Source organism: Panthera onca, chromosome B4 (assembly GCF_046562875.1).
Source record: "Panthera onca isolate mPanOnc1 chromosome B4, mPanOnc1 haplotype 2, whole genome shotgun sequence".
Lineage (NCBI taxonomy): Eukaryota > Metazoa > Chordata > Mammalia > Carnivora > Felidae > Panthera > Panthera onca.
In genome coordinates this window covers 78,550,217-78,563,900 of record NC_138345.1, presented here as the reverse complement: position 1 = coordinate 78,563,900, position 13,684 = coordinate 78,550,217, and the positions used below count along the sequence as shown (strand labels likewise).

Below are 13,684 nucleotides of genomic sequence, written 5' to 3'. Positions count from 1 at the left end.
TGCAGCTTGGTCCCTGGGTGTGGAGTGTTTCTCCAGGGATCACAGGGGTTGGGGAGACCCAGTATGGGGTGGACAACCTTATTCGGGAGCAAAAACGTGGCTGCAGGAACTGCCAGCTGCCTGAAAAGGTTTTTACTGTTGAAAAGGCAACATCAAGGTCACCACCAACCACCACCCCCCGCAGGCCTCACCCAGAGAAAGCCGCAGACAATACCCCTGCTGAGGGCCATGCAGACTCTGTGTGGTTGCTTCCATTATCTTCCTATGGTTCGTTCCGTTGCTGAACAGCTGGGGTCCCGACAGTGACCCAAAGAATGACTCCTGGAACTTCTGTCTTGGATCTAGATCTTTGAAGACACCATGTTCTTTCCAAGTCTCCTCTTCTCTGGCATGAACACTTCGGCTCCTCACTACCACCAACCCAATAATGGGAGATGGGTTCTCTTGGGAGGAAACCTTGGGTTTTCAGATGGGTCTTCTCTGGATAAAGCCAGGCATTGCCTTTGCTCCTCACTGATAGATAAACAAAATGGAGGAAGCCCTGGAAAAATAAAGCTAGGAGATCTCTGAAGGGGATAAGTTTCCTGCTCCTTAATTAAGAGCACAGATAAATGCCAGATTAGACCACTCCAGTCTGCAAGGACAGCATATTCCGCTTGCTATCAGAAATGCTTTGTTCCCACGAAGGGTTGGAGATCTCTATTCTACAAATTGCCCATGGCCCCTGGCCCTTTAGCACTAGGAAAGGAGATAGTGAAGAGACGCCCTTTTCCGGTGTCCTGGGCTCGACAGGATAAAAGGAGGCAGCACTCTGGGTGCCCCGTCAGAGTGTTCTCTATCCGTTGGTATTCTCTCCAGCTCTGTCATCTCCATCCTTCCCACCATGAGTCGCCAGCTGAACATCAAGGCTGATGGTGACAAGGGTGGCTTCAGTGGGCGCTCAGCCGTGGTGCTGAGGAAGGCTGTGGGCAGTATGGCTTCTTGCCGTGCCGCTGGCAAAGGACCTGGGGCTGGCTTCGGCAGTCGGAGCCTCTATAGTCTTGGAGGGAATCGGTGTATTTCCTTCAATACAGCTGGCGGTGGTGTTTGGACTGGAGGTTACAGCTTTGGGCCTGGCTCTGGATATGGAGGGGGCCGGGCCACTGGCTTTGCTGGCAGCATGTTTGGCAGTGTGGCCTCGGGGCCCGTGTGCCCATCCATGTGCCCACCCGGGGGCATCCACCAGGTCACCGTCAACAAGAGCCTCCTGGCCCCCCTCAACGTGGAGCTGGACCCTGAGATCCAGAGAGTGCGCACCCAGGAGCGGGAGCAGATCAAAGCTCTGAACAACAAGTTCGCCTCCTTCATCGACAAGGTGGGTCTCACAGGAGGAGGATGAGACAGTCCAGTGAGATGGGAACAAATCCCTGTTGCCTGGGAGTAGACAGGGCACAGTGGATGGAAAGGTGGCAGCTGGGTGTCAGGAAGGGCTCCCTGATCATAACATCTTGTAAGCTAGGTAGCACAAAGAGATGAATGAATGTGCTGCTTTCTTGGGGGATTTTGCAAAGAAGGGTGGAGAATTGAGTGAAGCATAGCCCCACCTTGAGAAAGAAGTGCTGGGTTTCTGGAGGACAACTTGATGAATCTCCAGCTCTTTAAAGAAGACAAGGTAGGATCAGCACTATTGGGAGGGGAGGGCTCACAGTACAGAAGAAACCCTTGGCTGAGTCATCAGGGGGAGCATCTCCCAGGTGCTGAGTCAGGTGACGGAAGAAAGCTATGGAATTTCCTTCTTCCTCGAGATTTCAGGGATTGGTTTTGTCCAGAAGGCTATGGAATGAGCACTTGTAAAGGTCTAGTTTGCATGGAATCCCATGAGTGGAGAGTCAGCACTTAAGCCAAACGACTTTAGAAAAATTCATATAACCTGGGAGTCAATGGCCCATGTCCATGGACACAATAGCCTCCATTGTGGTCCCAGGTGCGGTTCCTGGAGCAGCAGAACCAGGTGCTGGAGACCAAGTGGGAGCTGCTACAGCAGCTGGACCTGAACAGCTGCAGGAAGAACCTGGAGCCCATCCTCGAAGGCTACATCAGCAACCTACGGAAGCAGCTGGAGACACTGTCCGGGGACAGGGTGCGGCTGGACTCGGAGCTGCGGAACGTGCGGGACGTGGTGGAGGACTACAAGAAGAGGTGAGCACGGACCACCAAGGTCATAGGTCATATTCCCAGAGGCTTCTTGGCAAACCCAATCTCTGTGCCACTATTTCGGTGGGGAGGGAGCAAGCACCAGGGCCAGGGGCTCACACCCCTCCCCTGGTTGTGGCACAACAGCTTGCTCTGTTGATAAGAACGTCCTATCTGGTTGATTGGAAGGAGTTCCATGCTCATTGATCCACCGACTGGTTCAGTGGCCAGTTTAGGGAGCCTAATGGACACTGGGATATTTTCCTAGGATCCAGAGAGTGGAATATAAATGAGGCAACTCAGGGACATAGTCCTGCCACTCCCAGCCTGTGCAACGCTAGGAGATCCAGCAGGGACTCTGCACCCAAGCATTTGCCCGGACAGTGGGAAGGGAAGGTTACTTGGCCAGTGGGACTGAGGTCTCTGCTATCCTCTCTCCTTTCTCCCAGGTATGAGGTGGAGATTAATCAGCGTACAACAGCTGAGAATGAGTTTGTGGTGCTCAAGAAGGTAAGAAAGAGAAGAGCCTATGAACCTTGGTCTCTTGCACCCCTATCTGAACCGCCTCCACTCAGGACTCCAGCCCAGGCCTCCTCGGGAGGGGCTTACGCCTAAATGGGGACAGAGTCATTGTTCTGGCCTCTAGCAAGTTGGAGAGACAGGACACACACCCAGGGGATGGGCAGAGAGACAGACAGCAGAGAATTCTGGCCTGGGAGTCAGGAATCTCTGGTCCAGCTTGACCTTCCTGTGTGACTTGGGGAAACTCATTCTACCTCTCTGGGCATTGTTTTTCTCCAATGTAACAAGCAACATTCCCCTTTCCCTATTTTCAGAGAGTAAGTGAGTATGAGAAAAAGCAATATTGAGTGATTTTATTCAACCATATGCTTCCATTTGCAGGCAAAAAGATAGGAAATCAGATGGCTCTGGGATCAGGGACAGGGAAAGCTGATGAGATGGGATGGTATTGACTGAATGTTCTGGGCACCTCTTGGCAGGATGTGGATGCAGCCTACACAGTCAAGGTGGAGCTTCAGGCCAAAGTAGACTCTCTGGATAAAGACATCAAGTTCCTCAAGTGTTTGTATGACGCGGTGAGGATACTCCTACCCTTTCCCCACCCTGCCTCTTGCCAGCTGGAGGCTTCACTTGGCTCTTCCCTGGGATGCCAATTAGAAGGATTTAGAATAAATAGAATGAAGCCTGTTTTTATAGAAAGGTGCAAAACTCTGCACTGCGAGACCACGGAAGTGTAAGATCTTGGTCCCCAGAAGCTATATACATAAGAGACAATCCCACCTGGACTATGATAGTGACCTTGTGTGCAGGCAGGAAAAAATGACCTTGTGAAGTTCTACTCAAGCACAGGTTCTTAACCCTGTGAGTTATGGGAAATGCCGTTGACTGTCTGCTGCCCATGTGGGGTATATCCTGCTGCTGTGAGCCTTCTCCCTCGGCTCCAACAGACAGATCTGGAGCAGGCACTTCTTCCCACCACGTCAGCCCAGAAGACTAATAAGCAGCAGAGGGAGGTTGGGTGACACTGACTCTCCTCATCTCTCAATTCAGGAGATGGCCCAGATCCAGACTCATGCCAGCGAGACCTCTGTTATCCTGTCCATGGACAACAACCGGGATCTGGACCTGGACAGCATCATCGCCAAGGTCCGAGCTCAGTATGAGGAGATCGCCCTGAAGAGCAAGGCAGAGTCTGAGGCCCTGTACCAGAGCAAGGTGGGCACCAGGGGGATCGCTGTCCTCCACCAGCCTCTCCTTTCCTGGGAAGGGACACCTCCACCAGTGAATTCAAGAGCCATCTTTGTAGATGTGCTGAAAGAAAGAATGGTTACAACCAATGCTTTAACCACATCCTACTCGAAAAGAATTCTTAGTAGAGACTATTATCCAAGGTAAAACATAAAATTGGTGTGGATGGGCATATTCAACGGAGAGGGACAGGCAATCCATTGACGAAAGAAAGAAGAGAGGTGTTCCTGCTGTAAAACAAATGTGTTTCCAGGGATTATGGCATGTCATTATGGGGCAGAAGAGTAACAAATATGGGGGAGAGTAACTAGGGAAGCCCCAGGGTGGGGTGGGGAGGGAAGAGGAAGCCCTGAGCTCTTTCCTAATCAGTTTGGGGAGACTTCCAAGATGAGGAAGTGAAAGTCTAGGCACCTTCTGGGCAATGGCAATTATGTTTGGAGGAGACTCTACCTGGGTGCTCTTCAGGGCTTCACACCTGCCATGCTCTGGCCCCCCTTGTCATGTTTGTTAAATCCCACTAACAGCAAAGATCACAGGTTCCTCGTCCCCTGTCCATGGATATGTCATCCCCTCTTCTCTGGAGGACTGGGCAAGGGGAGAGGGGAAGATATGAGCTATGAGCCCCGAGCCAACAATCCCGCCGTCTTAAGGGTACACACAGCCGTCAGGTTCCTGGCTCTCCACTTGTCACTGAGAAAGGGCTATGGGAGAATTTATGTTCTGTGGGGACAGGGACTTCACCTATCCTGCTCACTGCTATGTCCTCCAGTACCTGGAGCAGAGCCTGGCCTATGCAGATGCTTCTGTAAAGAGGTGTTAAACAAGCTGAAAGCACTTCTTAGATTTTGAAAGTGCTTAATAAATGTGACTTACATCTTTCTTTCATCCAGCTGGGGAAAGAACACAAGCAGAGCAATGAGAAATGATGGACCCAGCACAAGGGCTCTGCTTAGAGAAGGGGGTGGACTTCTGGGCCAGAACCACCACAAAACCCCTGGAAGGGTGCCCAGGCCCCCGCTCTATCACTTCCTGCTCTGGAACCACCTCCCCTGGTTGGTCCCAGCCATGGGATTGTTTGCTCAGGACCCTTCCCCTACTTCAAGTTGGGGGACAAGGGATGCAGTCCTGTCTCATAACCAACTTTCTATCTCTGGGAAACCAGATCCAAGAGCTGCAGCTGGCAGCCGGCCGGCACGGTGATGACCTCAAACACACCAAGAGCGAGATGTCAGAGCTGAACCGGCTCATCCAGAGGATCCGGTGTGAGATTGCCAATGTGAAGAAGCAGGTGGGCAGCAACTTCACAAAGATTGTCAAGTTCTTGGTGAAGTTCAATTTCATCCCCTGCGATGGAGAAACTGGAGCCCACCCTTTTGCACAAAGCACATCTCCCAACCTGGGCGTGGGAACCCCTCAGCCATCCACTGTCCCTGTTTCCCACCTGCCTCTGTACCCCTGTGGTCAGAGCTGGCACTGTGCTCAGGATTGGGAAATGCCTTGAGCTTACCTCATCTGACTCCCAGTTCATAGGTAAGGAAGATGAGCTGGAGAGGGAAAGTGACTTGCCCAAGGTCTCCAGCTGGTCATCAACAGAGCCAACATTAGAAATCAGGTTTCCTCTTTCTTTTTTCCCTCTTTCTCAGACCTTTTCTATGTGAAACACACCTGCTGTACAACCCTTCAGATGTGCCCTCTGGCGGCAGCTCCCACACCTCCTCCTCCCAATGGACACTCAACTCATGTGGGATGCGTGGGGAATGCATCCCGGGCCCCTCCATGGCCACGTTAAGTTCCTGCCCTCCGGGTGGGGCGTAGTCCTGGTGACGGAGGGAGGACAACAGCAGATGAAGCCCTCCTGGGTGGCCCTGCCCTGTACCACGTGGGATGTCCACTTCAGCTGGGGGATCCTGTCTCACCTGGAAGCAGCAAGACTTAAACACCATGTCAGTGGGGAGCTGGTTTTAAGGTGGTGGGGAATCCTTCCTGTCCTGGTCTTCCCCAAAGAACCAGGTCAACTCTGCCAGTGACAGAGTCACCAAACTGAAAGATCAGAGCCTACTCTCCTCCCTGAGGCCTCTACTCCAGGCGATGAGGGGGAGCCCGGGGACAGCTTTCCTCCCCATCAGTACATGGCATCACAGTGCTGCTAGGTGTTTGTCAGAATCTAGTTTCTGAGGTTGTAGTTGTGATTTCAGGCCTTTAATCTCCTGCTCTAAGGGAAGCCTCCTTCACCCAATTCAGGCTGCCAAGGGGGGAGGACTGAGCCAGACTCCCTGCAGAGTGCTGGATTGGTCCAGAAATGCTTGCTCTTGGTGCTAACAGGTAGCAAGGGTCCTGACTGGGAGCTGTCCTGCAGGCAGGAATCTGACTACAGTGGCACCTTGGCATGCTGTCTGCTCCTTAGAGGCGTTCTGGCTGGGGTCTCAGCGTGATTCTCTTGGACCTGGTGTCCTTTGAATTTATAGCCACTGGTGGCCTCCAACCCCAGGGACTAGACAACTTTGCGAACATCAAAGTTTTCTTCCTATACTCATGACATGTAACTGCTTCAACAGCTTCTCACACCAATTCCTGTAAATATCCATCTGCGACAGAAAATAGAGGAGACCCAGGGTCTAGTGCTGGCTCTGCAGCTTTTAATTGCTGTCACCTCAGGCCTCATCTGTAAAGAATGGGGGTTGTGCTACCTAACCCAGAAGATCTAAAAACTATCTTGCATTCTGATGATCTCCCTGGTCTTTGGCTTTCAGTGTGCCAACCTGGAGACGGCCATCGCCGATGCCGAGCAGCGGGGCGACAGTGCCCTGAAGGATGCCCGGGCCAAGCTGGATGAGCTGGAGGTCGCCCTGTACCAGGCCAAGGAGGAGCTGGCCCGGATGCTGCGGGAGTACCAGGAGCTCATGAGCCTGAAGCTGGCCCTGGACATGGAGATCGCCACCTACCGCAAGCTGCTGGAGGGCGAGGAGTGCAGGTGGGGGGGTGGGCGGGGGGAAGCAGGGGAGAAGGGGCTGTGGGTGGCTCGCTGCTAGGCTGGGGACATTTGGGAAGTGGAAGATGAACAACATGAGCACAAGGTGGTGGTTTGACTGGGGAGCTCAGCTTCCCTTCCTTCCTGTGATGGAGGTCAAACATGAAGCAAATAGCATGAGGGGTGCTCTGAAAATACCAGGTGGGGTCACACAGAAACCCCAGATTGGGTTTCATTGCTAGCTTTGCCACGCACAAGCTCTGCAGTCCTGGTAAATCATTGAGCGTCTCTGCATCTTTATGTTCTTACCTGTAAAATGAGATTATAATCCCCATCTCGAGGAGTGTTTTAAGGATGAATGAAAATAATCTACGTGTTAAAGCAGGTGCCCATCCAGGTTTAGCTGAATGTAGACACTTCCTTGAGGTTTTATCCTTCTCTAACTTTCTGTCTTACAGGATGTCTGGTGAGAATCCATCGTCTGTGAGCATCTGTAAGTGTCCCTGAGAGATGGGTTGGGTGGGGACTCTGGCTGGATGGGAAAGCTGTGGACACCAGGATAGAGCGACGCCACCTCCTTTAGTGGTTCTGCCCCACCCCCAATCTGGGAATTTCTGCAACTGTCTTTTGAAGCTTCTCTGGCTTCAAAGGAAACCTATTTCCCTTTGTCCCATGGCAACAGTGACTGAAGTCATGCCTACCCAATTTCCTTCCTGTCTCTTCCCAGGGCGTTGTCATCCAGAGAGAGGGTTAACAATGCGCACAGGGGCAGGGACGCCTGGGTGTCTCAGTTGGTTAAGCGGCTGACTCAAGGTCATGATCTCACGGTTTGTGAGTTCGAGCCCTGCATCGGGCTCTGCACTGACAGTGTGGAGCCTGCTTGGGATTCTCTCTCTCTCTCTCTCTCTCTCTCTCTTTCTCTCTCTCTCTCAAAAATAAATAAAATAAACTTTAAATAACAAGTTAAAAAAAAAAGAATGTACACTGGGGGCCAAACAGTCCAAGAATCTCCAGGAGGACAGGGATCGCATCTGTGCTGTGTGGTCCTCGCCTCACGCGGAGCCTGGCACATCGCAGGGTGTCTGTGGGTCTTTGTGATGTTTCCAGGCTGCTGAAGGTTGCTGGGGGTTGAGGGGGGATGGCTTCTTTCCTGACTGACCCTCACTGCCCTTCTTCTCTGTTCTCGGCCCTTCCTCCTCAGCTGTCATCAGCAGCGGTGGAAACAGTTACTACCACCCCGGCACCTCTGGCAGTGTTGACACGGGGCCCAGTGGCCTGGCGGGCAGCTCCAGCAGCACTTGGGCCGGACAGTCCAGGGCCAAAGGGGCACGAGTGGGAGACCTCAAGGATGCCCGGGGCAAGAGCGCCCCCTCCAGGAAAGCTACCCGATAAGCCCCCGGCACCTAGGAGAAGAGAGATCCTGGCCACCGCCCTACCTGGAGTTGTCTGCTGTCCCCCACCTTCCACCCCCGAGTCCCGGGACTGTCTGTAGTGCACTCGGCCACCCGTGCCGTGTCTCCCCTGACTGTCCTGTTTCCTCAGGTACCGCGTGGACTCTGACTTCTTGTTTCCCCTTACTGTCTTCAGGAGGCTTTGGGGCACAGGCTCCAATTACCTTCTTGGCCCTGGGGAGCTCTGGTTCTCCCTGGAAGAAGAGGGGAAGGGGGTGGCGGAGAAGGAGGGGAGGGGAGGGGGAATAGTCTTGCTGTGTGCTGAGGCTGAGGCTCATTCCATGTGCACCCAGGAGGCAAGCGGTCAGCCAGCCCTTGCCTGTCCCCTCAGAAAGGTCTTTGCCGAATGACTCCATTATTTAGGAGAAAAGGTGTCCTTTCTCAGACCACGAGCTGTATCTGTCTCTACAAAGCCAAGTGACAGAGAACGTAGGGATCTCCTGCCACCTTGGGTCACCCACCACTCCTCCCTTACTGGTAATAGCTACAACCATATGCTAAGCACCTGCTATGTGCCAGGCTCCCCTCATGCCGGTCTTTCTTACCCAACCTGCTGGGTGGATGCAACCAGCATCCTCAGGACAGAGGAGAAGCCCCATCCTCTGAGAGGCTGTAGAATCTGTCCCTGTGACCCACGAAGTACCAGGGCCACGAGTCAAGCCCAGGTCTGGCTGACTCCAGGGTCTATATACTTTCCATGGCATATCACTGCCTCTTTCACAAAGGGAGTTTTTTTGAACCCATGGTTCTTTTGATGAGGGCAGCATGATTATGTTGCCTTTTTGTTGAGGACTGTGGGTGTGTGGCTTATCTTGAGTGCTCTCTCTGGGGCTGTATCCTGCTGTGCTTGTGATTCTCAATTCTTATTGCTATGAGCTGTGCTTGGTGGGGGGAGCTTGATCTATCTCTGATGGTACTGCCCAGGCCAGAAGTCATGGCTCTTGATGTAAATATTCCTAAAAATGGTCACACCCAGTCCCTTCTTTGCTTGAGTTAAGAACTCTGGATTCCTGCTGTACATTCAATAAACTGCCCTTGAGTAATATCAGAGGTACACTCTTGTCAGTGTGTCAATCTCACCAAATTGCTCACCTCCTAATGATAATGGGCCCCGCCCCACCCACATGCACCAGCCTTTAGAAAGTCAGGAGGCAGATCAGAGCAAGCTGCTCTGGAGGTCATCGCAGGCTGATGGGACAGATGGACATAGATGCAAATCATGTCCTCGTACAAATCAGGGAATGGCAGTCCCAGGCAACAATGCTGAGAAGAGACCAGGATGTAGAAGCTAAGCAAAGAAGGCTTCCTGGAGGAGGAGGAAAGTTTAATCAAATAACTAGAAAGATAGGCACATAGATTCCTGGAAAGAGAACTTAAAGCACACCATCACGGTAGGTTTGGGGATAGCTTTTGTGTGCTTATTTTGGTGGGGAGTGGGAGGTCTTAGATTTTCCAAAGTGAGCAGTGGGGCTGGATGGGGTTCTGAGTTCCTCAGCTTTGGCCTGCAGAATTCAGCCCTCTGGTTGGCTTTCTGTCTATCTGGTATCATAAATGTGCCTGAGATGTTTGCCCCTCCAGCCCTCAGGGTAACAGGGGCAGGCCTTGCGAGGGCGGGACCTCTCGTCCCAAGCTGCCACCTCCATTGACCTCACTGTGCCTTTCATGTATTAAGGAGGTCCCCTTCTGTGTGTGCCAAGATGCAATAAACCTTGGGAAGCACAAGAGCCCAAGAGTCTGGTGGGCTTTCTGCCCAAATGCCTCTCTCTGATGTCACCGCTGTCATCACTGTGGGTACCAGAAATAGTGCCCTGGGAGTTATGGGGGCTCTGTTCTGGCTCAGCCACTAACCATCACCTGTTGCACTCAGACGAGCTGATAAAAACTGTGGACGATCCCCCCTGAAAAAAGGTACAGAAATGTGTCTGCATGTTCAGAGGTTTGCAAACCCACAAAGCCCATCCACGGACTCTGTGGGTCATGAACCCCTAAAGCCCTTCCCAGCACTGATGCTCTGCCTTTCTCCAAAGACCAAATTCCCAGTGACCCAGTAAGAGAGGCTGTGGGGAGGGGATGGGTGGATGGGATCTGTAACATGAAACAGCCTTCAGAGGAACCCATGAGCCATTCATGGGGTTTACCTCCTCTAGGGCCACAGTGCAGGCATACCTCTGGCCATGGGGTGGTAAGGCCTGGGTGCTGTGCCCAGTCCTGGGTGCACAGTGAAGGAGTCTAGGTAGATGTGATTTTGAGGGACTGAGGCAACATGTCCTGTGCTGAGGTGTTGAGGAGAGCAGAGGGGAAGCTCCTTTGGTTGCAGTTTATCCACCTGAGAAATGGACAGATTCTTTGTTATCTGGGGCTGACTTAAGATCCTGAGAAATGCACAGGGGTGACTGTGCTGTTGCTTTGGGACTCAATTTGGAGATCCCTTTGAAGCCCAAGAAGGAGAAATCGTAGAGGTAGGACCAGTGGAGTGGTGACCGACTTCAATTCTGTACATCTGACTTCAGCACACAGGACAAAGAGACCAGAAGGAACAGGTGTGCATGGAATTTTTGGTTGGAGAGCAGCCCCGGGGAATGAGGGAGTGTCCACACTGTTTGGGAGGGTAAGCATCTGGTTTACTTGCTCTGTGTAGACCTCCAATGAAGATGTATTTAGGAGCTGAATCATCTATCCAGGTGATGCTCGTACTCACACAGCTTCTGTGCACGGACTGTCATTTGCACCTTTCATTACCTGGACAACTCTTAATGCTCCTTTGAGATTCCATTCAGGTTCCCACTCCTTCTGGAAACTTCCATGAATCCCTAGGCTGGGCTGAGTGCCTATTTTCTAGGATCTTGCAGTGCCCATTGCTTACTCCAACGTGACATTTCCACACGTGATTGAGATGTTCTCTCTGTGTGACTGATTCCATCAGGGCCAGACTTGGGGACTTCAAGGGCAAGGACTGCCTTATTCTTTTCTGGGCTTTACACTTAAGGGAGCTTTACCTAACAGAGGCACCTAAGAGATAATGCTCCTAGGATCTTTTTACCTAGCACAAATACGTTCAAAAGATTTGGGGGAGTAAAACCCATGCATTTATGGCCATTTTGACAAGGATGCCAATGCCATGCCTAGACATACTGGGACAATTGGCTAGCCACATGTAAAAGAATGAAGTTGGACGCCCACTTCTCGTCATATACAAAAATTACATCAAATGGATCAACAAGCTAAATATAGGAGCTAAACCCATAAATCTCTTAGAAGAAACATAGGAATAAATCTTCATGACTTTGGATTTGGTAAAGGATTCTTAGATATGACATCAAAGCACAAGCACCTAAAGAAAAAATAGATGAGGTTGGACTTCAAAATTTAAAACTTCTGTACATGAAACAACACTATCAAGACAGTGAAAAGAAAACCCACAGAATAAGGGAAGATCTTTGTAAATCAAACATCTGCTAAAGATTTAGTATTCAGGACATGTAAGGAACTCGTAGCACTTAACAACAAAGGACAACAACCCAACCAAAAATTGAGCAAAGGACTTTAATGGACTTCTTTTCCCAAGATCTACAAATGGCCAAAGAGCACATAAAAGGGTGCTCAACACAATTAGTCATCAGGGAAATGCAAATCCAAACCATAGTGAAGTACCATTTCACACCCGCTGGGGATGGCTGTAATAAAAAAAATAATGGAAAATAAAAAGTGTTGGCAAGCTTGAGGAGACATTGGAACCTTTGTACATGGCTGGTGGGAATGTAAAATGGTTCATCATTGTGGGAAACGACTGGGCAGTTCCTCATAGAGTTAAATGTAGGGTTGTCATATGAGCAATTCTACTCCTTGGTATGTATATCCTAAAGAATTGAAAACAGGCGTTTAAGCAAATTCATGTACATGCGTGTTTATCACAGCACTGTTCGCAATAACTAAAGGCAGAAACACATTGCTGTGGTCTGAGTGTTTGTGTGTCCCCCAAATTCACATGTTGAAATCCTAACCCCCAAATACGGTGATGTTAGGAGATGGGGTGGTACTTAGGTTATGAGGGGGGAGCCCTCGTGAGTGGGATCAGTGTTCTAATAAGACACCCCGCAGAGCTCCCTAGCCCCTCTACCATAGGAGGACATAGTGAGAAGTAGTTGGCTATGAACCAGAAAGAGGGCCTCTTCCACAATGCGACCATACTGGTGCCTTGACCTTGGACTTCTCAGAAGGACTCAGAAGGACTTCTCAGAATCGTGAGAAATAAATTTCTGTTGTTTATAAGGTGCCAGTCTGTGGTGTTTGTTATAGTTGTCATAGCAGCCTAGAAGGGTATGACATAGCCCAAATGTCCAACAATGAGTGAATAGATAAAAAAAAATGTGGTATATCCTTTGCAATGGGGTGTTATTCAGGCATAAACAGGAGTCAAGTACTGATACGTGCTACAATATGGACGAATCTTGAAAACACGGTGCTAAGTGAAGGAAGGCAGACATGAAAGGTCACACATTGTATGATTCCACTCATACAAAGTGTCCAGAATAGGTAAATCCATAGAGACTTGGTTGCAGGGGTTGGGGGAGGGGCAGAGCCTGCCAGTGGGTACTGCATTTCCTTTTGGGGTGATGAAATGTATGGACCTAGACAGAGTGATGGTTGCACCAGAGTGATGGTGCATATACTAAATGCCACTGAATCGTTCACTTTAAAATGGTTACTTTTATGTTATGGGACTCTCACGCAAATAAAAAGTAAAATTTGGGGGTGGAGGGAAGCAAGAAAAAGACCAAAGAGACCATGTCCTTGGACTTTGCTCCCAGCCTTTCCCACCATATGGCAAATAGCAACCTGTGATAAAGATGGGGGAGCAGTCGGGCCCAGTAGGGGGACAGAGATAACTAACCTTCCATTTGATTGGTCAAGGACAAGCCCAGGGGATTTGCCAGCCTGTCTTCCTCTGTCCCCAGTATGTGGTCAATGCCTGGCCCAGAGCGGTTGCTAAGAAGACGGCAGTCAGTGTGTGTGCTCTGCCTCCTGGAGCCACAGCTGCTCTCCCCCACCTCTCCTCCCTGTGCCTTTTCCCTCTGCCTGGAACCCTCCTGTTTTCTCATCTTCACAAACCTTCTCCCTCTCTTCCAAACTTGGTATCATGTGCGGCTCTCACTGATTCGTCCGTGTGCATTGGCAGAGAAGCTCTTGGTGAAATGGATGCTCTGTGACCTTGAGAAGTCACCTTGTCCATCCTACTGCCCCCCTCCCCCCGGGAAGAGATGTTCTTTCAGGCCCAGCTAGCCAGAACCTCTCCTACTTTTGTGGTTTCAGGGATGTTGAAAGA

At 50.9% G+C, this 13,684-nt stretch overlaps 1 protein-coding gene across 1 annotated transcript; it reads left to right on the top strand.

Annotated features, from left to right (window-relative positions):
- The first annotated feature begins 863 nt into the window (after positions 1 to 863).
- Positions 864 to 8,514, top strand: KRT74 (keratin 74). Its single transcript, XM_060657542.2, has 9 exons — positions 864 to 1,354; positions 1,964 to 2,178; positions 2,622 to 2,682; positions 3,174 to 3,269; positions 3,745 to 3,909; positions 5,105 to 5,230; positions 6,693 to 6,913; positions 7,369 to 7,403; positions 8,112 to 8,514. The coding sequence occupies exons 1-9, from the start codon at positions 884 to 886 to the stop codon at positions 8,300 to 8,302; spliced, it is 1,581 nt and encodes a 526-aa protein (XP_060513525.1). The 5' UTR covers positions 864 to 883; the 3' UTR covers positions 8,303 to 8,514.
- Positions 8,515 to 13,684: the final 5,170 nt, after the last annotated feature.